The 23,960-nt window shown below is 35.3% G+C and overlaps 1 protein-coding gene and 1 non-coding gene across 2 annotated transcripts in view; both read left to right on the top strand.

Annotated features, from left to right (window-relative positions):
• STAM (signal transducing adaptor molecule) overlaps positions 1 to 23,960 on the top strand; it is a 101,596-nt gene that overhangs the window by 64,418 nt on the left and 13,218 nt on the right. Inside the window, exons 6-13 of the mRNA XM_008692044.2 lie at positions 4,516 to 4,606; positions 6,849 to 7,041; positions 8,477 to 8,571; positions 12,347 to 12,435; positions 14,278 to 14,365; positions 14,588 to 14,642; positions 15,191 to 15,344; positions 17,547 to 17,722. Of these exons, the coding sequence (XP_008690266.1) occupies positions 4,516 to 4,606; positions 6,849 to 7,041; positions 8,477 to 8,571; positions 12,347 to 12,435; positions 14,278 to 14,365; positions 14,588 to 14,642; positions 15,191 to 15,344; positions 17,547 to 17,722 (941 nt within the window). The remainder of the gene's footprint in view (positions 1 to 4,515; positions 4,607 to 6,848; positions 7,042 to 8,476; positions 8,572 to 12,346; positions 12,436 to 14,277; positions 14,366 to 14,587; positions 14,643 to 15,190; positions 15,345 to 17,546; positions 17,723 to 23,960) is intronic.
• On the top strand, positions 8,719 to 8,822 carry LOC121106357. Its single transcript, XR_005838986.1, has one exon. It is a non-coding gene; the product is annotated as a U6 spliceosomal RNA (small nuclear RNA).

Below are 23,960 nucleotides of genomic sequence, written 5' to 3'. Positions count from 1 at the left end.
CCAGTCCCGTCCATGTTGCTGCAAATGTTGTGAAATCGTTCTTTTTGATGGCTGAATAATATTCCATTGTATATATGGACAACAACTTCTTAATCCAGTCATCTGGTGAAATGCATCTCGGCTCCTTCCACAATTTAGCTATTGTGGACAATGCTGCTATGAACATTGGGGTGCATATGGCCCTTCACTTCACGTCTGTATCTTTGGGGTAAATACCCAGTAGTGCAATTGCTGGATCATAGGATAGCTCAATTTTTAACTTTTTAAGGGACCTCCACACTGTTTTCCAAAGTGGGTGTACCAACTTGCATTCCCACCAACAGTGTAAGAGGGATCCCCTTTCTCCACAGCCTCTCCAACATTTGTCGTTTCCTGCCTTGTCAATTTTTGCCATTCTAACTGGCGTAAGGTGGCATCTCAATATGGTTTTGATTTGAATTTCCCTGATGGCTAATGATTTTGAACATTCTTTCATGTGTCTGTTAGCCATTTGTATGTCATCATTGGAAAAGTGTCTGTTCATATCTTCTGCCCGTTTTATGATTTGTTTATTTGTTTCTCGCGTACTGAGTTTGAGAAGTTCTTTGTAGATCTTGGATACCAGTCTTTTATCTGTAGTGTCATTTGCAAATATCTTCTCCGAATTCGTGGGCTGTCTCTTAGTTTTTTTGACTGTTTCCTTGGCTGTGCAGAAGCTTTTTATCTTGATGAAGTCCCACAAGTTCATCTTTTCTTTTGTTTCTCTTGTCTTTGGAGATGTGTCATGAAAAACGTTGCTGTGGCCAATGTCAAAGAGGTTGCAGCCTATGTTCTCCTCTATGATTTTGATGATTCCTGTCTCACATCGAGGTCTTTTATCCATTTGGAGTTTATCTTTGTGTATGGTGTGAGAGAGTGGTCAAGTTTCATTCTTTTGCATGTAGCTGTGCAATTTTCCCAGCACCATTTATTGAAGAGACTGTTTTTTTTCCACTGGGTGTTTTTTCCTGCTTTATCAAAGATTAGTTGCCCAAAGAGCCGAGGGTCCATTTCTGGGTTCTCTATTCTGTTCCATTGGTCTATGTGTCTGTTTTTGTGCCAGTACCATGGTGTCTTTGTGATCACAGCTTTGTAGTATAGCTTGAAATCCGGCAACGTGATGCCCCCAGCTTTGTTTTTCATTTTACATATTTAGGTGCTCCTATGTTGGGTTCATAAATATTTACAAGTGTTTTATTTTTTTGTTGAATTGGTCCCGTCATTATGTAATGTTCTTTTTTGTCTCTTGTTACAGTCTTTGTTTTAAAGCCTGTTTTGTGATTGATATAATTAATGCTACCCAAGGTTTCTTTTCATTTCCATTTGCATGGAAATTTTTTTTTTCTATCCCTTCATTCTCAGTAAATGTGCCTTCAGATTTCAAGTGCGTCTATTGATGGGTCTGATTTTTTTTATTCATCTACCCTATGTGTTATGATTGGAGGGTTTAGTCCATTTATATTTAAAGTAATTGTTGATAGGTGTGTATTTATTGCCATTTTGTTCATTGTTTCCTTGGTGTTTTTGTGGTACTTTTCTGTTTCTTTTTCTTCTCTTGGTGTCTTCCTTTATGATTTGATGACTTTCTTTAGTGTTTTGTTTGGATTGCTTTCTATTTTTTGTGTATCTGTTACAGGATTTTGGTTTGTATTTTGTTACAGGATTTTGGATTTGGGTGGTTACCCTGAGGTTCGTATATAACAACCTGTGTATATATGGCAGATTATTTTAAGTTGGTAGTTGCTTAAGTTCAGACACATTCTAAAAGCACTACATTTTTATTCCCTTCACCCACATTTTATATTTCTGATGTCATGTTTTACATCTTTTATTTGTGTATCTATTAAGTAGTTATTGTAAATATAGTTGACTTTATTACTCTTGTCTTGTAACCTTCATACTAGCTTTATTAGTGGTTGATCAGCAACCCTTACTATATGTTTTCTTTTATCAGTGAAATTTTTTTCTATCACATGTTTTCTTATTTCTAATTATGGTCTTTTCCCTATAAAGTAGACCCTCTAATATTTCTTGTGAAACCCTTTTAGTAGTGATGAACTCCTGTAGTTTTTGTTTATTTGGGAATTCTTTATCAGTTTTTCAGTTCTGAATGATAATCTTGTCTAGTAGCGTATCATTGGTTGTAAGTTTCTTCCTTTTCGCACTTTGAATATATTGTCTGCACTTTCTTCTTGACTGATAGAAATTCCTTCACAGACCACAAAAGATAAATATGTCTATTTTGTGAAATTCACCAAACTGAAAAAAAATTCATTTGTAATTGAAAAGGTTGTTCAGAGGAAGCATACCTTTAATTTTCAGAGATGTGTGATGTTATGCACAACTAATGAATCGTTGAACACTAATTGAAAACTAATGATGTACTGTATGTTGGGTAATTAAACATAATAAAAAACAAACAAAACCAAACCACACACACACACACACAAAATTAGTATCTAAAGAAGATTCCACCTAGAGATGGATCAGAATTGAGGTGCTGAAAGTTTCATTTAGTGAACTGCAAAAAGCTTTTTAGTGTCCACTTTTCTAAAAAAGAAATGCTTTGTGCATTTGTTTGACAATATAAAATATACTAATGTCTATATAGAACTGTGTATGTAGAACTACATATGTATCTAGAACTGTATTTTACTGTACCATTGAATATTTTGCCTTTCATTTATTCAGCAATTATTTCTTGATTGCTAGTAATCCATCTATCTTTAGGCACATATATTCTCAGGGAACATATAGCAAAGTTATGGAGATAGATACAAGCAGATAATTTTAATATAAGTTGAGATTTATTGACTGTTACTATGTGCCAGGCACCGTTCTATGTGCTGTATATGTGTTAATTTGAATACTATTTAGAATTCCATTTATGTTGCTCCTGGTTGCTTTGGGTATTCTAGTATATATATTTGTAACTGTTCACAGTCTATTTTGAGTTAATATTGTATTATTTCATGTAAAATGTAGAAACTTTGCAACTGTTTAGGGCTTATTTACTCTTCATTTCACCATCCTTTATGCAATAATTATCATATGTATGACCTACATTACCTCTGTGTATGTAGGAGAGAATGTTAAACTTTTTTTTTTATTTTAATGTTTTTTTTTTATATTATGTTAGTCACCATACAGTACATCCCTGGTTTCTGATGTAAAGTTCGGTGATTCATTAGTTGCGTATAACACCCAGCACACCATGCAATACGTGCCCTCCTTACTACCCATCACCAGTCTATCCTTTAAACCCTCGTGGTGGCCCCCATCCTGAGTTTGGAAACTACATGTTAATTTAATCCTCTCGAAAGCCTACAATATGTAGGTGCTATTACCCGCATTTTGTAGTTGAGGGTCTTAAGGCACGAAGAGGTTAATGTACCCCAGGTCGTACATTAGAACCTGATAGATTTAGGATTTAAACCCATGTTTCCTGGCTCCACAATTTAAATTCTTAACTACCCACAGCATAGTACCTTGTTAAAAGTACTATCAGAGGAACACAGGAGGGAATGCTTAATTTAGGGGTTTAGGAAAGTTTCATTGAGAAAGTGATTATTTTAGCTGTTGACTGACTGGTGAGTTAAAACTCAATAGGGAAAAATGTGGACAGAGTAAAAGGAGCCAGAGGGGAGGACGTTATAAGTAGAAATAAATCTGTGTCAGAGGCATAAAAGTGTGTGTGTGTGTGTGTGTGTGTGTGCGCGCACGCGTGCTAGCAGTTACTATTAACTGGAGTATATTGTCAGAATTAACTAGTTGTATTTTAGTTTACAAAATAGTATAATTTTATGAGTATTATATCGTTATATATAAATCACAGTTCCTGAAGATGACATCCTGCCTTTTAATCTGGAAGGAAGCAATAAAATATAACTTGAACAGATATTTTAAATTAAAAAAAACTATTTGTTTTTATTTTTGTTTTTAAAGATTTTATTTATTTATTTGAGAGAGAGGGAGAGAGAGAGTCCAAAGGAAGAGGGGGAAGCAGACTCCATGCTGAACAGGGAGCCCGATGTGGGGCTTAATCCCAGGACCCTGAGATCATGACCTGAGCTGAAGGCAGACGCTTAACCGACTGGGCCATCCAGGCGCCCCCAAAATCTATTTGTTTTTAAAATATATATCTCCTTCCCTTTCTCAACCTCTTTTCTGGTTTCAGGATTTTTCTGACAATTTTTAAATCTCCTCTAGTCTTTCTTCTCTTGTTTGTGTGCTGTCTTCTTTTAGCTTACTGCCTTTACACAAATGTAGGAGAGTGCGATTAGGCTGTCAGCCCTCAGTATCCAGTTTCTTTCAGTCTTTTTTCTCCAATTCTAGCCCTTCTCCTTTCAAAGTGGAGACTGCTCCAGTTTGGATTATTTTCTGCTTCAGAAGTCTGTGGTAGATTGATAAGAAGGTTCTTGCATGTTCTTAGATTAAGTGGAGGTAGGAAAATTTGAGGACAATCCTCAAATATTGTGTTCCTTTTTTGTGTGTTAGGCTGCAGAACAAGCAAAAGCAAGCCCAGCCTTGGTTGCCAAAGATCCTGGTACTGTGGCTAACAAAAAGGAAGAAGAAGATTTAGCAAAAGGTATGTTTTTAAGTCCTGGGTATTGGAAAGGTGGGAAGAAAATGGGTCCCTTACTTAATATTATTTTCCTGAGATATTTAAAAGTAAAAGACATAGGACTTTATGGCTAATGCTGAAATCTACTTTTGCCCCTCTACGGTATCAAATAATACTCTTCTGAGACAACTACTATTCATATATGTCCTTTCAAGTCTATGTTGTAATGCTGTTTTTATTACACTATATATCCATAAACAATACCAGATACTTTTATGTGTCCAACAAATTCTTTTTTCATAAGTAATTATACATATCATTTACAGTTTTTTTTCATGCTACAGTGTGTCTAAGATCTATTCATAGTAAAACATATAAATCAAGTTCACTTGTTTTAACTATTGTATAATAGACCAGCGTACTAATAAATATATACTGTAGTTTTATCTGTCCTGCTACTGATGGATGTTTGGGTTTTCTGGGATTTTTGTCTTTTTTTTTTTTTTTTTTTTACAATACTAAGTAGGCTGCATTGAATATTCTTATAAATATTTTCGTGTGTGTGTGTATTGTGTGACTGCAGCTGGAATTTTTGGCTCATGGGGAAGTACATCTTCAACTTTGTTAAATAGTTGTATTATTTCCTTTGCCATTGGCAGTGTATGAAAGTTATTAATATCTTTAATCTCCTAAAAACATTTGGTATTGTCAGAGTTTAATTTTTGTGATTCTGATAGGTTGGAAGTAATGCCCAATTATTTTGACTTTTATTTCCTTGATTACTAGTGAGTCTGTGTCCTTTTTTGTATGTTTATTAAGTGTTCTGAATACCTCTCTTTTTATTGAGTTTTTTTTTTAAGATAATGATACATAGTCTTAATTTTGGATGTTAAACTTTTGCCTGTTTTTTTTTTTTTTTAAGATTTTATTTATTTGAGAGAGAGAGTGAGAGATCATGAGATGGGGGACCATCAGAGGGAGCCTGATGCAGGCTCGATCCTGGGACTCTGGGATCACAACCTGAGCCGGAGACAGTCGCTTAACTGACTGAGCCACCCAGGCACCTTTGCCTGTTATTTCTATTGTAGATATCTACTCTTGATATTTGGCTTTTACTTTAACTTTGATAATGGTGTGTTTTATCAAACAGGAGTTTTAAGTTTTGATGTAGTCAAAAGTTTTGCCTTTTTATTATGATTTTTGCTTTTTTATATCATAAGATATTTTTCCTTACTCCCAAATCCTAAAAGGTACTTTCCTGTATTTTCTTATGATTGTTTTAAAGTTTTCGTTTTCCTTTTAGTTCTTTTATCAATGTAGAACAGAGGTGGAAGGGACGAAGAGTTGAAAGCAGGGTCATCAGTCTGTTCAGATTACATTGCAGAGCCTGAGTGACACATGGCAATGGCCTGCATTGGGGGAGGAGTGGAAGCGATAGAAGAAACACATTTGAGGGATGCCTGTGTGGGTGGCTCAGTTGGTTAAGCGTCTGACTCTTGATTTTGGCTCAGGTCTTGATCTCAGGGTTCTGAGATCTAGCCTTGCCTCGGGCTCCATGCTGGGCATGGAGCCTGTCTCTCCCTCTCCCTCTGCCCCTCTAAAGTTTCCGTCTGAAACTTTGTTGTAGTTATTTCCAAGTTCCATTTCTTAGACTGATTACATAAGAATTAACTTCGGAGCCACAAAGTGCAGGTTCTCGGGTACTACCTTTGACACTCCGATTAGTAAGTCTTCATTGAGATTTGGGACTCTTGACTTCCCAGGTGATTTTGATTATCATTTTGGGAACAGAAGCTATAGAAATATATTAAAAAGATGAAAGAAAATTAAAGTATCTGCAGCTAAATAAAAAAAGTGGATCTAAGAGATTATATCTTTTTAGTACCCAGAATACTTTAAATTTTATCCATTCAGTAAAAGTAGTTACTATGCAGGGCACCTGGCTGGCTCAGTTGGTAGAGCATGTGACTCTTGATCTTGGTGTTATTAAGAGTTCAAGCTTCATGTTGGATGTAGAGATGACATAAAAAAGATAAACTCTTAAAAAAAATAGTCGTTATTCTGTTCAACTTTTTAATAGTTTATTCTTTAAACTTTCAGTTGTGAATGAATAAAATTGATGAAATTCTTTTTATTCAGTATGTCAAGATATGTCCTGGTTCCATCTCCACATTTAAAAGAATACCTTTTACCTTCAGATACCTTTTTGTTCTTCTTTGGATTGTCGGGTATATTAACTGGGTCTTTTTAACTCATTCTTTTCCAGCTATTGAGTTGTCCTTGAAGGACCAAAGGCAGCAGTCAACCACCCTTTCTACTTTGTACCCAAGCACATCCAATCTCTTAACTAACCACCAACATGAAGGCCGAAAAGTTCGTGCTATATATGACTTTGAAGCTGCTGAAGATAATGAACTTACTTTTAAAGCTGGAGAAATAATTACAGTTCTTGATGACAGGTGATGGATAATATCAAATTGATAATAAGTTGACATTCATATGAAAATATATAACATACTACTTCTGTGTTTCGTATTATTCCTGTTGAATGCCTTTACCAAAGGTAATAAGAAAAAATATTGATGTAGATATTTTCTGTGTGTGACTCATTGCTTTGCTTGTGTCATATTGTATGGATTCTTATTTGTAGTTTAATTTTTTTTCTCATCTCTTATTTAAATAATTTTTATTTGTTTTGGAGGCCTAGTTTATTCATTTTTTGTTCCATCTAATAATATAAATTATTAAATTAGTAAGATAAATATTTTAGAAATTTTGCCAAATATGTGCATATATTTATGGAATTTGTTAGAAATACGTAATATATTGAACTTATTTATTCACAAAAAACAGTATATTGGTCAAATTCATTTTACATGAAATTATTATACATTTACATTATTATGGGAGTGATTCAGTACATCTGTTTGTTTTTTAATTTAAATTCAATTAACCAACATATAGTGTATTATTAGTTTCAGAGACAGAGTTCAGTGATTCATCTGCCTTATATAATACCCAGTGCTCATTACATCATGTGCCCTTTTTCATGTCCATCACCCAGTTACCCTATCCCCCCACCCCCCTCCTTTCCAGCAACCCTCAGTTTGTTTCTTGTAAGTACATCTGGGTTTTGACTATAGTTTTATGTTTACTCAAAAATTGTTACTGATGATTGTTACTGATAATAAAGTGCTAAACTTTGCAAGTGGTTTTAAAAACTAAATTTAAAAAAATTTAGGTTATTTCTATAGTTTACATTGTTTTCTTGAGTGAAAGAAAATGCGGTAAAGTTTGAGCTGTTTAGCTGGAAATTGCACAAAACCTTGATCATTGATTGATTCATTCAAAAAATGTTCATCGAGAGCTTGCTAGCTTTCCTTATACCAGGCACCAAGGATACAGTGGTGAACCATGAAATTTATCTGAGTGTGTGTGTTCATTGTGAATGTTTTGTGCTATAAACAGTGTCATCTGTCATGTTGTTTCTTGTGGGGGAAAAGGTGCTAGTGTGTACAAGAGAGCACACTAATTTAGGAATGGATCTGAATTAAGAGCCTACCATTACCTTACTACAAAGGAGTCTTATAGGGAACGCATGAACTACCTGAAATTGAGGAGATATTGTTTTGGGTACGAATTCAGAGCCTTGTATTCAATCTTCAAAGCTTTCACCAGCCTTCCAAAAGATAAAGAGCTGTGTGTTTAACACCTCTTTATCTTCTCTGAGGTTTTATCTTCTATTTGTAATAATGGTACATTCACTCTTTCCCTCACTGGATTGTTGGGGGATTCAAATCTGGTAATAATGCAAATTAAACACTATAAAAGGTGAAGATTTATAGAGATAAAAATCTTTATTATAATCAAGCATTCTTTTTTGCTCCTCATTAGTGATCCCAACTGGTGGAAGGGTGAAACCCATCAAGGCATCGGGTTATTTCCCTCTAATTTTGTGACTGCTGATCTTACTGCTGAACCAGAAATGAGTAAGTATTTTCCAGTCTGTAAGTGGATGATAATCCACAACCGTCTTCTTAATAAAAGAGTAAATTCAACTTCATGGAAAGTTATAAGCTGAGCTGGGACTCTCAGATGTTAGTGCCTCCAAGGTGTTTATTAAGAATGCAGCTTGTGTGCTCGCTTCGGCAGCACATATACTAAAATTGGAGCGATACAGAGATTACCATGGTCCCCGTGTAAGGATGACGTGCACATTCATGAAGCATTCCATGTTTTTGTATTATATGTGGTGATGAATTACTAAATTCTGCTCCTGAACCAATATTGCACTGTATGTTAACTAACTGGAATTTAAGTAAAAATTTAAAAAGAAAAAAATGCAGCTTCCTAATCAGTAGATTATTTACCAGAAATCATTTAATTATCTGCAAATTGAAATTATCTGTCTACCAAGACTATCCTTAATCAAATAATTGGGCAGACTATGGACTTTTCTTTAAAAATACTAGATATATACCATTATAAAACTGAAGATTAAGTGTTATGAAATTTATGCATTATGTATTTTCATTATCAGTTGATAAAGTATGACAAATGCAGTGTAATCTCATAGAGAGTTCTTTCTGTTCTAAGATTGAGGCCATTTCTTTAGTGTCTAGCCCCAAACTTGGAGGTAGTGGCCTGTAAGCAGTATAATAGCTTTCCTAAGCTCCCATGTCAGATAGTCAGAAGGAACCATAACTAATGATGTGAATACCTTTTTGTTTGGTTTCCAAACGTGTGCTACTAGGGGAAGTAATCTAGAAAGTAGGGCGCAGGAGGAAAAGTGATAAAATTGGAAGGCATAATGGTTGCAGGAGATGTAACTACTGGTAACCTACCAAAATATTGGTAGGCAGTTCACTATATTTCTATATAAAACTATACTTCGTTAATCTTCATAACGATGAGTCTGGGTCATCAAGATTAAGTCATAATCTCCTTTTTATGAAACGAATATGTTCCAGTATAGAAAGATTTCCATTAGTGGTTGAAAGGTTTAGAATTTTAAGAGTTTGTGTATATAAGTTGGTAGGCTATAGTTGTCTGGCAAAATAATTCACCTCATCTCATCTTTCTGTAATGCCGATAGAAGGGATCAAAGAGAGTTAGTTATAAGCTACAGGATGCTTAGGTCTTTTTCAGTTTATGAGAATTTTAAGAAAGGATCTTTGTCTTAGTCATCTTTTCATTTCCAACAGCGCATAGTACTGAATTGTACCCAGAATACAGGCTATGTAAATATGTAAACAATAAATGATACATATGTGTGTATATATACATATGTGTGTGTTTTCATATATATATATACACGTGTGTGTGTGTGTGTGTGTGTATATATATATATAAATATATATATAAAAGATACCCTTTTCTTGAATAAGAATACTTCTCTTTCAAGAGAAGGCTTTAACAAGAAATCAGACATTACTTTTATCTTTGATGAAACAAAGATGTCTCCTAATTATTGCCAAGTTGTCTCGTGTCATTTTCTGACTGATTTATGACATAGGCAGAGTCCTGATACCCATTCTAGTAATGGAGTTCTTTTTTGTTAGAACTCAAAAAATATGTTGTAGAACCTTTTTAAATGGCAGTGTATTGCGTGCCAACTTTTTAACCTGGGCTTATGGTGCCGGGTTTCTTTGGTTTTTTTGAGGTTTGGGTTCTTTGTTTTTGTTTTGTCTCAGTAAGCTGTTGGAAAAGATGGAATTGTCTTGGACTTCTGTTCAAGATGAAATCCAAGATCTCATGGATCATGTAGCCGACTCACCTTTTTCCCCATCATATAGCAGTGCAGCTTCAAAATGAGCATTCTAGCTCTTCTTCCTGTGTGTCACTCTGGACTACTGAAAAGAAGAGCAGGAACAGAAGAGCTTCTGTAGTGGAATTGTAGCTCTTGAGTTTGGGAAATGAGTTAGCATGATCTTCTTAGCATTCTTCTTCTTCTTCTTCTTTTTTTAAGATTTTATTTATTTGAGAGAGAGAGAGAGCATGAGAGAGGGGAGGGTCAGAGGGAGAACCAGACTCCTCCGCTCAGCGGGGAGCCTGATGTGGGGCTCCATCCCAGGATCATGACTGGAGCCAAAGGCAGATGCTTAACCAACTGAGCCATCCAGGCAGCCCTTCATAGCATTATTCTTTATGAGGAAACAGAAGCCCACTTTACTTAATGTCCTGTACAAGTACCTGCCCTGCTTAGCTTGTTTTTCTTTTGGATGTGTAGGAAGATATCATGAAAACAGTTTATTTTGTGTACACACACACACACACACACACACACACATGCACTTACGCACACACGCATATTTGGTAATAGTATTAGTGCCTATGAGAAGAAGCACTAAAAACTTGTGCATTGTCAGCTGTTAAGGTGTCGAGTCTACCATGTGTTCGCTTATGGGTAGCAGCCAATGCAGTGCTTTTCCAGCGCTCTACTTGTTAATAGCTCAAGATATAAAAAGCAGAAATATCTCTAGCACATGTCTCTTTTACCCCCTAGGAAAATAAAATCAGCTGAAACTTTTGTGTGTGTATAGAATTTTGCTTTATGGTGACTTAAATGGGATGAATGGAAATTAAATTATCTACATATATATAGAAGCTTACAGCACAGAATATGTAAGTGGTATGAGTTCCTGTTCTCAGAGTAAAAAATCATCGGCCAGATTCCAGTATGTGGGCTGGTAGCGCCAGATAGATTGGTATTTAAATCCAGGCTGTGTCATATATTAACTTTCTCCTGTGCAAGCGTTTTTAATATTGCTGTGCTGCTGTTAACCTCATTTTTAAAATGGGCGTATCTTATAAGATGGTAGAAGATATTCATTTGGGAGGAAATGTAATATTCTGTTATGCACATTTAATAGTTTAATTAATATATTTCTTTTCCCTAATTCAGCTCCATTCCCAAACCCCTTTTCGTCTTGATTCTTAATATTTTTATGAATACTGGTTAACCACATTGGTACAAGGATGAGAAATGCAGAAAGGAAGTTCATTCCTTTAAAGTCGTATGGGCTTCTCAGTATGTTGGAGGAGAAGGTTAATTGCTCTATTAATCATAACCTTATATTTACTAGTTAATGATACATTGAATAGTTTTTAAAGACTGCCTTGTTAAGCAAGAGAAATATGTGCTTCTGACCCGTGGTTTGCAAATCCCTTCATAACCACATTTTTATTTCAAAGAATAATGTAACTAAAAAAATGCAGGCTGATTTAGTGGAAAAGTCACATCACTGCCCATGCCCCTTGTAAAGTTCTCCACTGACCTGAATGTCATTCTCCTAGTAAAAAGTCTGACGGGCTTGCCAGAACACGTATAGCTGACTTTACATTTCACTACATTGAAATAGCATGGTCTTTCAAATGAGATTTTTTCTTTGAAGAAACTGGTAATTTAAAAGAGGACTTATTTTAATTTGTAGAGTTCATTTATGACCGTGTAAAACTTTACTTTTTTTTTTAACTCTCATATGTACATGAGATATATGTGAGAAATATACCTCTTATTTTTAGTGAAGTATCTTTTACAGAAAATGTAAAATCTTAAGAGAAAATTAAGAAATCTTCACAGAATTCCATAAAATAATGTTCTCTCATTATTGCCTAAATCTGTACTCGAATTATTCCTTAAATTGAGTCTCTCAGATTGAAGGGAATAAAAGAAAAATCCAAATTCTCTCGTGTAATTTAAAGTGCTTTAAATAGAATTTTAAGTTTATTATAAGGAAAAGATAAATATTACATGTTTTACAGTTAAGACGGAGAAGAAGACGGTACAATTTAGTGATGATGTTCAAGTAGAAACAATAGAGCCAGAACCGGAGCAAGCCTTTATTGATGAAGTAAGTGGTTTCCTCTGTGAGAGTTGTTTGTACTTGGGATTGAAGTTGAAGTGCTGTTATTGTCATCTTTAAAAAAAATTGATTACTTGATTAATAGATGTATTTTATGTTATAAAATTCAAGCAATATAGACAAAGCATAGATTGTCTTTGAAACTGTCTCTCTAGTCTCATTATTTAAAATTCCTGCTTAGCATTCCATCGAATGGGTTTGTATGATATAATTATTTTACTATTGGAGCTTAGGTTTTTTGCAGGTTTTCTTGTGGTTTTTTAAAAATTATTATTGCAAACACAGTTGTAGTGAAAAATTTTTGGATGGAATATATTTAATAGAGTATGTGACTTTTATTTGCAAAGATCAGTATTTAATGCTCTGGAAATTACATCCTTTGTAACATTTTAAACTTACAATGAAAAATAATATGTCATCTTTAAAATATTTGAAGGGATTTTATAGGTTTTTGTCTTCTTTGGGAGGAACCATAAACAGAAAGTTTGAAGAGTACTCTTTTAGAGAAAGACTGTTGAAGACTGTGCTGAGAGCCAGGGAATCTAAGTGAATCAGGAAGAGTTATGTTTGACCAATTACGCTGCATAAGAAAATGTGTATAGAGTCAGTCTAGTGGTCGGTATAGAAATCTTATTTCTCTGATATTAGATAATTTCAAATAGCTGTAATTTTCTGTAAACAAATAAAACAAAAATTATCCAGATGTTCGTTGACTTTCTCATGTTACCTCCACTTCCCTCCACTTTTTTTTTTCTTTGCTGTAGGCAAACTTTTCTGACACATGCCTTCTTTTCTAGGCTACTTAAACTGAAAATTGTGAATCTTCTACATTGAAAAATAGTATCCATTACAAGATATAAAATTCTTTTGACTTTAGAAGAGTTTTTTATATACTTATGTCATTTTCACTCACCAGTGATTAGTTCATCTCTCAAGCTGTTCTTTGTAGAAACAGAGTCTTTGTTTTGGTTTAAATGACGTATAAAATTGGTAGTCTTCTACATTATTTACCTAACGTACCTATGGTTAGTAGCGTAACCATGTAAAAACCGTTGCATGGAGAAAACTTTGTTATTATTGCAGTAGTGTTCTTTGGTACATGAGATCAGTATTTTGACGCTTAAAAACTTACATGTAAGTACATATACACTTGTATAATATATAGATGTACTTATATAATGATGGCTTCATTAGTTCCATTGGTTTTTATAAGGGAAGATTCTGAAATCTGCGTCCTTGCTTTGAGATGCCTTCCAGCCTTTCACATAGGAAAATAGAGAAACCACAAATCTTCTTCCTTCCTTTTATAACAGACTGAAATATTGGTGGAAAGAAAATGTAGAATAAAATGTTATGGCCCTACTTAGAAGGAGAAGAGCTGCAATATAGCTGAGCTATGCCTCACTGAAACAGCTGCTGTATTCACCATGGTGGAGAAGCAATAACGAGTTGTTAGTCATAAGTAATGCCATCTTGAGAGAGAAGTTACACCTGTCAGCATGGCAAGGCGACAGCTGCTCCAAAACAAAATGACACAGAAATCCACAAGCATGACATAACAGATTGAAGAACTCACACATTTTAAGTTTAAATATGTTTCTTCTCATTTAAGAGAGTCTCTGTTAGCAGTTTCAAAAGTAAGTGGGAAGAACTTTCAAGGCTCTGACTTCACGTGTTACTAAAGAGAACAGATACTAAATACGTAAAGGCAAAATTGGAGTCTCCATATGAATCACCAAAATTCTCCATCCATTATCTGATTAATGAAGTGAGACCATATTGTTGCATAACGATTTGTTGCTTTTTTTATTAACTATTTAATTCCTTTAGGACAAAATGGACCAGTTGCTACAGATGTTGCAAAGTACAGATCCCAGTGATGACCAGCCAGATCTTCCAGAGTTACTTCATCTTGAAGGTAGACTTTGTTTTCCATTAACCTTACACGTAAAGAATAACCAGAGATTATATCCAGTGTTCTGTTGCAGATGCTTTTATATTTAAATAAAGTTGAGAATGATATAAAAAATGTTAACATTTCCACTCCTCTGTGACCTAGTCTCACTTATATGGATATCCATGAGGGATGTGCTTACTTTTGCTATGTTTACTTATGTTTCTTTAAATCTTGTTATCTTAGCAATGTGTCACCAGATGGGACCTCTCATTGATGAAAAGCTGGAAGATATTGATAGGTAAAAGAACATGTGTTGTATCTATATTGTATATCTTCTTCCCTGAAGTTCTCTTTAAGTGCATACTGGGATAGAGCTGCCTTTTTATTATTTTTTTATTTTAAAGATATGCCAGAAGAACCAGTTCTCATTCACTATAGATATGGGAATTAGAATTAGAAACACCTGCCTTTTTTTTTTTAAGGTGAGCATTTATTTGACCTTAATTATATTAGTCTTTTTTTAAAAAAAAAATGGTTACCTATTGTAGTCATTGTAATGCTTTAAGTGGCATTACCAGAGCCCACAAATGATCCACCCATCTCTTCTTGACTAGGGACACCTAGTTATTTCAAGGTAAAGTTAAGTACAGTAATAAGCTAGAGTTCTCCCAGCACAGTGCCTTAAGCAGTTTTGGTTGCCTTGGAGCTAAAACAGGAAATTTTTTGCCATAAGGTTTAATTTTTAGTAATGTCTATGTTACTGTTTGCTATTTTATGTGCCTTCTTATTTAGAACATCGTATCATTTGAATAGCATTGTGTTTGAAATTACTGTGTAATATTTCAGAAAACATTCAGAACTCTCAGAACTTAATGTTAAAGTGATGGAAGCACTTTCACTGTATACCAAGTTAATGAATGAAGATCCAATGTATTCCATGTATGCAAAATTACAGAATCAGCAGTATTATATGCAGTCATCTGGTGTTTCTGGTTCTCAGGTAAGCTTTTAAAAAATCAAGTATATCATTTTATTTTTTATTTTTGTTTTTTTAAAGATTTTATTTATTTTAGAGAGAGCATGTGAGTGGAGGGCATGGCAAAGGGAAAGGGAGAGAGAGAGAATCTCAAGCAGACTCCCCGCTTAGTGCAGAGCCTCACTTGGGGCTCCACCTCAGACCCTGAGATCATGACCTGAGCCAAAGTCAAGAGTTGGATGCTTACTGACTGAGCCACTCAGGTAGCCCCTCAAGTGTATCATTTAAAATTTTCAATATATTTAAGATTATTTGGAATGGCTGTGTTTTTGTAAAATGTGAAACTTTCTGAAAGTAATCTTAAAATAAAGTTTAAAAGAATTTTTTACTTGATAAATACAATGTATAATACACTAATTATTCCAGTTATTCTTTTTAAAAAATTGTTTTTCTTCAAGGGTGTGCATCAGAATCACTAATCAAACTTAAAAAAACAAAAATACATGTTCCTTGGCACCACCCAAAACCTATTGAATCAAAATGTTCAAGAGTAAAACCCAAACATCTATATATTTCTAAAACTTCATATGTAATTATCTGGTTAAGAACTGCATTTTTTGTCTGATTATTACTAAATTATTACTGAATTTTTCTGGGTATCTGCAGTTTTTGGTTTTATAGTAAGTTGCTTTAATCTGAGTTTTTCCCTCTTCCTTTACATGAAAAGAGGTAGAATGTAATATAGAGAGACCTTTTCCCCCTTATTCACCCTAAACAACTATTTCAAGCGCCCTTTTCCCACAAACTCAGTAAGTTTACTGTATAGGGAATAATTAGCCAGGCACTCCATTTTACTTATGCAGAGTGGCACAGACTTTGTGCAAATTATTTTTTTTCTTAAAAAATGGCCCACTTCCCCTGAAATGAGGGGCCAGATTCCTGGAGCTGAGCAGTCAGATTTGAGCAACATGCGGCTAGTTGACACCTACTCATACCCCCTGATACCAGTTTGAGACAAAAACAAAAACTCTTCATGTTTCATTTGCAAAGTACAAAAGCAATGCATTTAAGAAGAGTGGAATAGCTCTGTTTATAATTAAGACCTTCTGTATTTTGATGTGTGGTGAGTCTCTTATGGCTTAAAAGAAGTGCTAAGATGATTGTGTTACTACTATTTTAACAGCTGATAAGAGTCTGACTACATAGACAACGGAGTTCTCTTTTCAAGTATATGAAATGGAAGGATCTAATGAATACTACAGAAAATTAGAATATTACATGTGTTTAAGATTTTGGGCATTTTAAGAGGTCAATCTCTTTAGAGTAAAATAAGTATAGTTTTTAGATGCATGAGTGGCCAAACAATAGCCCAAAGGCGAAATCCAGCCTCCCACCTGTTTTTTTTTTTTTAACAAACCTTTGCTGTAACATAGCCATCCTTACTCGTTTATACATTGTTCCTGGCTGCTTTCTATATGGGCAGAGTTCAGAGAGGCCCACAAAGCCTTAAATATTTATTATCTGGACTTTTGTAAAAATGTTTGCTGACACCTGCTTTTGAAAGTTAGCTTGCTCTGTGTTCACTGAACTGTAATGTAGGAAATATAAATTGTATCTATAAGTAAATGCAGTCTATTGACATGAAACGGTGAATTCAAAGATACTTCTTAAACATTTTTTTGGGGTTCCTTTTAGGAAAGTACTTAAAATATCAATATGGAAAAAGATGATATTAGTATAAAGTTTCAAGATAAGTTCCTTTACTGCTTCTACATGAGATAAACACAAGTTTAGCTCATGTTTACCTAAGAACAAAAATCATCGGAAGCCCACTTCACTGAAAAGTTTTTTTTAAATGCCTATCAAAAGAAGTAACTTTTAAAAAGATTTCAGAGATTTCATTGTTGTTCACTTCGTAACTGAATGTCTTTACAAAGAAATTTTGGCATACCTTTTAAAATCTTACAAAATGTGGGGCGCCTGGGTGGTGCAGTCGTTAAGCGTCTGCCTTCGGCTCAGGGCGTGATCCCGGAGTCCTGGGATTGAGCCCCATGTCGGGCTCTTCCGCTGGGAGCCTGCTTCTTCCTCTCCCACTCCCCCTGCTTGTGTTCCCTCTCTTGCTGGCTGTCTCTCTCTCTTCAAATAAATAAAAATTAAAAAAAATCTTTAAAAAAAATCTTAGAAAATGTAATTTTTTTTTTTTTTTTAAATCATGAACTGTTATAGGTATATCCAGGGCCTCCCCAAAGTGGTGCTTACCTGGTTGCAGGAAGTGCACAGATGAGCCATCTCCAGAGCTACAGTCTTCCTCCAGAGCAACTGTCTTCTCTCAGCCAAGGAGCAGTTCCACCATCTGTAAACCCAGCCCTTCCCAGTCAGCAGACTCAGGCTTCTTACCCTAAGTAATTTGATTTTTGACTGTTGTTTTGCTGTTGTTTGGAGTTAGTGCTGTTATAACTCTTAAATGCCTCCAATCACCTGTAACAGTAAGAGCTGCATAGGAAAAACCTAGGATAGATGCCATCACTAACACCAGATGATCAGCTCCATTTGTGGTTCTACCTGAAACACTGCATTATTGCATTTACTAGCCAGCAAGCTAGTCTTCTGTCTTACTGACTCACTGAACTGCTCTATTCAAGTCTTGGTTCTGTATTTTTTAAAATTCCTATCATTTTTCTTTTTATCAAGGTGAAATTGTCGTATAAGTTTCAGATGTACATTTTAATTCTTTATCTGTATGCACTATAAAGTGATAGCCACTAAAAATCTAGTTACCTCCATCACCATTCAGTAGACCTCCTTGAACCATTCTACCCACCCACTCACCCTCTTCCCCTCTGGTAACCTCCAATCTGTTCTCTGTATGAGTTTGGTTTGGTGGTTGATTTTTTTTTAGATTCCACAGAAATCATATGATATTTGTCTTTATCTGATTTATTTCACTTAACATGACAATACTTTTAAGGTCCATGCATGTTGTCTCAAGTGGTAAGATTTCATGCCTGAGTAGTATATATACACTACATATACTACTATACACATACACACACACCCACACATCTGTTCTTTATCGATTAATACATCAGTGGACATTTTGGTTATTTCCATTCCTTGGCTATTGTAAATAATCCTGCAGTGAACATAAGGGTGGATATATCTTTTCAAATCAATATTTTTGTATTCTTCAGATAAATACCCAGAAGAGGAACAGTTGGATCATATAGTTATTCTATTCTTAATTTTTTGAGGAATCTCCATACTGTTGGGTGCACCACTTTACATTCCCACCAACAGTATATGATGATTTCCTTTTTTGTACTGCCTCATTGACACTTGTTATTTCTTGTCTTTTTGATAATACCCATTCTAATTGGTGTAAGGTGATACCTCGTTGTGATTTTGATTTGCATTTCCATGATAATTACTGATGTTGAACATCTTTCCTGTGCCTCTTTGCCATCTTTAGGTCTTCTTTGGAAAAATGTTTATTCATATCATCTTCCCCTTTTTAAATTGGATTGTTTGGTTTCTTGTTGTTGAGTTATATGAATTCTTTATATATTTTGGATATTAATCCCCTGTCAGATATATGATTTGCAAAAACTTTCTCCCATTCAGTAGGTTGCCTTTTCATTTTGATGATGGTTTCTTCTGCTGTGCAGAAGAAGCTTTTTATTTTGATGTAATACCATTCATTCATTCATTTTTTGTTTGTTTCTCTTGCCTTTGGAGTCAGATCCACAGAGATATTGCTAAGATTGATGTCAAAGAGCTTATTACCACCTGTGATTTCTTCTAGAAAATTTTATGGTATCAGGTTTTACATTCAAGTCTTTAATCCATTTTGAATTAATTTTTGTGGATGGTGTAAGCTGGTAGTCTAGTTTCATTCTTTTGCATTTGGCTATCCAGTATTGACAACACCTTTTACTGAAGATACTGTCCTTTCTACATTGTATGTTCTTGGCTACTTTGTTGTAAATTAATTGTCCCTATGTGTATGGGTGTAATTTTGAGCTTTCAGTGTTGTCCCACTGATCTGTGTGCTTTTGTCTTCCCTCTTAAAACCACATTTGCAGCATCCCATAGGTATTTCTGTTGATTTGTCTCTAGGTTTTTAAATTTTTTTTTATTTCTTTATTGAGTTAGTGATGTTCCATAGCATATTGTTTAATCTCATCTATTTGTAGTTTTTCCAGTTTTCTTCATCATGGCCAGAGAAGATGCTTGATATGATTTCAGTTTTCCTGAATTTATTGAGACTTGTTTTGTAGTCTGACATGTGATCTGTCCTAGACTATGTTCCATATGCATTTGAGAAGAATGTGTATTCTGTTCTTTTTGGATGTTGTGTTCTTTAAATATCTATTAAGTTCATCTGGTCCAATATGTTGTTTAAGGCTGATGTTTTTTATTGATTTTCTGTTGGGATGATCTACCCATTGATATAAGTGGGATGTTAAAGTTCTCTACTGTTACTGTATTATTGTCCATTCCTCTCTTTAGGTCTGTTAATAATTACTTTGTATATGTTGTTGCTACTATGTTGGATGCATATATATTTATAGATGTTGTGTTTTCTTTTGGATTGACCTTTTATATCATTATGTAATGCCCTTTGTCTATTACAGTCTTCCTTTTTTTTTTTTTTTTTTTAAGACTTTATTTTATTTATTTGAGAGAGTACAAGGGGGGAGGGTGCAGAGGGAGAAGCAGAGTCCCCACTGAGCAGAGAACCTGACACGGTGCTTGATCCCAGGACCCTGAGATCATGACCTGAGGTGAAGACAGATGCTTAACTGACTGAGCCACCCAGGCTCAGTTTAATTAGTCTTCTGATGCTTATTTTGTCTAATGTGAGTATAGCTACTTCAGCTTTCTTTTTGTTTCCATTTGCATGGAATATCTTTCTCTAGCCCTTCACTTTCAGTCTGTTTCTGTCCTTACTTTGAAGTAAGTCTTTCGTAGACTGCATATAGATGGGTCATGTTTTTTATCTATTCATCTATTCCATCTTTTTTGATTAGAGAGTTTAGTCCATTTACATTTAAACTAATTATAGATAGGTATATGTTACATGCCACTTTGTTAATTGTTTTCTGGCTATTTTCATAGTTCCTCTCTGTTCCTTCACTTTCTCTCCTCCCTTGTGGTGTGATGGCTTTCTTTAGTGTATGTTTAGATTTTTTTCTCATTTTCTTTTGTATATTTACTGTAAGTTTTTGCTTTGTGGTTACCATGAGGTTCACATGGAACTTGCTGTGCATATAACTTTGTTTTGAATTGATAGCAACTTAAATTTGAACACAGTCCAAAACTTTACATTTTTTCCCTCTACCTCCGTTTTTTATATGTTTGGTGTGTCATTTTGCATTTTTTATTTTAAATGTCCATTAATTATTACAGTTTTAGTAAATTTTACTATTTTTGTATTTTAATCCTCCTACTTGCTCTGTAAGTGATTGATCTACCTTTACTATATATTACCTTTTCCAATGAGATTTTTGCTTTTATATGTTTTCTTATTATTAATTAATGCCATTTCTTTTTACGTTAAAGTTATCCCTTTAACATTTCTTGTAAAGCCAGGTTTAGTGATGATGAATTCCTTTAGCTTTTGCTTATCTGGAAAACATTTAATCTCCTTCAATTCTGAATGATAATCTTGCTCGGTAGAGAATTTTTGGTTGGAGTTTTTTTTTTTGTTTTTTGTTTTTTTTCCATTAGCACTGTGAATACTGTATTCTGTCTATAGTTTCTGCCGAAAAATCTGCTGATAGCCTCATGGGGTTTCTCTTGTATGAATTAGTTGTTTTTCCGTTATTGCTTTTAGGATTTTCCCTTTAACTTTCACCATTTTAATTGTACTGTGCCCTTGTGTAGATCTTTTGGGTTCATCTTGAGAGCTCTCTGAGCTTCCTGGACCTGCATGTTTGTTTCATTCTCCAGATTAGGGAAGTTTTCAGCTATTGTTTCTTCAGATAAGTTTTTTGGTGTTTTCTTTCTGTCTTCTCCTTCTGGGATCCTATAATGGGAATGCTATTCTGCTTAATATTTTACTAACAGTATTCATTTGTTTTCATTCTTTTTTTCTGTTCCTTCTGGACGAGTTCTCTTTGTATCCCAACTTTGGATTCATCCAGCCTGCTGTTGTACCTGCCCAGTACATTTTTCAGTTCAGTTACTGTATTTTTCAGTTCTGTTACTTTTGTTGGGTACTTTCTTATATTTTCTGTCTCCTTGTTGAAGATATCCCTGTGTTCATCCATTCTTCTTCTGAGTGTGGTGAGCTTCTTTATGACCATTACTTTGAACTCTTATCTGTTTGCTAATTGCTGTTTCATTAATGTCTTTTTCTGATATTTTTTCTTGCTCTTTGGTTGGAACATATTCCTCTGTTTCTTCATTTTGCCTGACTCTGTGTTTGTTTCTTTGTATTAGGTAAATTGACTACTTATCTCAGTCTTGAAGGAGTGGCCTTGTGTAGGAAATTTCATGTAGAGCACAGAAGCACAATCCTGTCTGAGCAAAGCTAGGTGCTTACAGGGTATCCCTAGTGTGGATTGTGTGTGCCTGTCTGCTGTGTCAGGGCTCAGTTTGTGGTGTGGGAGTAGGTGGGGCTAGTGCCTGATTGGGCTGTGTCTTGCAGATGTGCTATGTCAGGGTGGTAGGCAGGGCTGTTGCCCTCGCCTGACTGTCCCTCATGGTTGTGCTATGCATGTGGTCAGGATTCTTCACTGGACATGACTGCTGTCTCTAGCAGGTTAGGATAGTTTCAAAATGGCACTTGCTAACATGGACATTAGCAAGATAGGGTGAGGTCACTAATATGGCTCCTACCAGTGTTTCTGTCCCTGAGGAAAGTCCCAACAGTTTCCTGTCTCTCTGGCAGGCACTTCAAGATTAGTAAGTGGTTCTTGTTTATATATGGTCTAGGCGCTTTTCAAATTGGTGTTATAGTGCTGGATTCTGACTGAGTTTGCATGGCTAGTGCTCTAAGAGTGAGTTCTTTGTTCCCTGTAGTCTGTGGTTTTCATGGATATAATTGCCATTGGTTTTCAAAGCCAACATTTTGGGGGCTCCCCCCATGTGGGCTCTAAAGGTTAGATCTCTCCTCAGGGGAAATGTATTTATATTTGAGATCTCACCCAATTGTGAATCACAGTGCCTGGGATGGGGTTTTTTGTCCAGATGGCGTCTCTGCCTCTCCTGCCTGTGTCACTGGTTTTTGTCCTTTGTCACAGAGGTTCTCTTTGTCCAGTTTTAAGAGTAAATTATTTCATATGTAGTTCTGTATTTGTTACATTCATGGGATGGAGTGACTTCAGGGTCTTCCTGCACTGCCATTTTGAACCCAACCCATAACTTGGTTTTGATTTTGTTTTTAGTATATGATGATATTTGAAGGACTTTAATGAAACTTAAATTTGATAACTATAATTTATCCTCCACAAATTTCATATAAAAATCTAAATGTTTTTATCACTATTGTTCTAGAATTTATAGTTCTGGCATGTCTCCTAAAACAAATATTTCCTTTTTTTTGCCCTGTGTCAGAATTTAGTATATTATTGCAAGATAAAGCATTTGAAAGGAGAGATAAAAGAAACCAAATGCTTCTATAGTTCATGTGTCCAGAAGCTGAACATGAAATGACAGACCAGTGTTTTGGCTATTTACTTATAATCCTGCTATCATAGTTAAGTGATTATATATGATAAAATTTAGAATTACGTAAGTGTTTCTTCTCCTTCAGTGGAAATTTAAACTAAAGTCTTTTCCTTTGAAGTGAGTAAAAGATAGGCATTAAGAATTCAGCAGTGTGTCATTCTAAAAGTCATGATATTCTGACTCATAACAGGAGTTTCTTGGTAGCACAGGCACAGTTTGTAGAAACTTTTCCATCTGTGTTGAAGTTGCCCAGGAATGCCGCTGTTACCATCACTGTTGCATTATTCATCCTCAAAAGAGTCACACTGGGGACACTGGGGATTTTTACACATCATTTTGTGATCACAACTAGAATTCCTAAGTGACCTTAAGAAGAAGGGTAATGGGGAGGCCAATTATAGACATCGAAAGACAGGGCATTTCCTACTGGGTTATATAGCATAGGAAAAAAAATGTTAGGTATAGCTCTTTCTCTTCTAGGACTTTTTTTTTTTTTTAATTTTAAGTTGAAATTTGATGAAAATGAATACCCTTACGTGGATAATAAACAAATTGGTAAGGAATAACATGCTTTTTAAAAGGGAGGAGTAGGGGACCCCTTTTTCAGCCGGTCCCCTGAGTCGAGCTGGATAGGTACCAGACCAGCCTGAACATCCACGGAATCAGCCTGAGACGCAGGAAGATACACCTGGATCTCTACAAATGAACATCTCCAGCACTGAGTATTGAGGTACGAAGCGGGGAGCCATGAAACCGCACACAGATATCAGAAGATAAACGGAAGGGGGAGGGAGCCGCCGTGTTTGGGCGCTGGGAAGCGGTAGCCACCTGCATGGGGGAGCGGGCGGACTCGGGATGGCACCCGCGAAAGAACAGACTGAGACCGTGAGCCGGGAGTGCGCGCCACGAGACTTCTCACGGAACTCTGGTGTGTTCACTGGAACCAGACTGAGACCGGGAGCTCCA

Source organism: Ursus maritimus, unplaced genomic scaffold (genome assembly GCF_017311325.1).
Source record: "Ursus maritimus isolate PB19 unplaced genomic scaffold, ASM1731132v1 scaffold_31, whole genome shotgun sequence".
Taxonomy (NCBI): Eukaryota; Metazoa; Chordata; class Mammalia; order Carnivora; family Ursidae; genus Ursus; species Ursus maritimus.
Note: the sequence above shows the minus strand (reverse complement) of the source record. Positions and strands in the feature narration are given on the sequence as shown.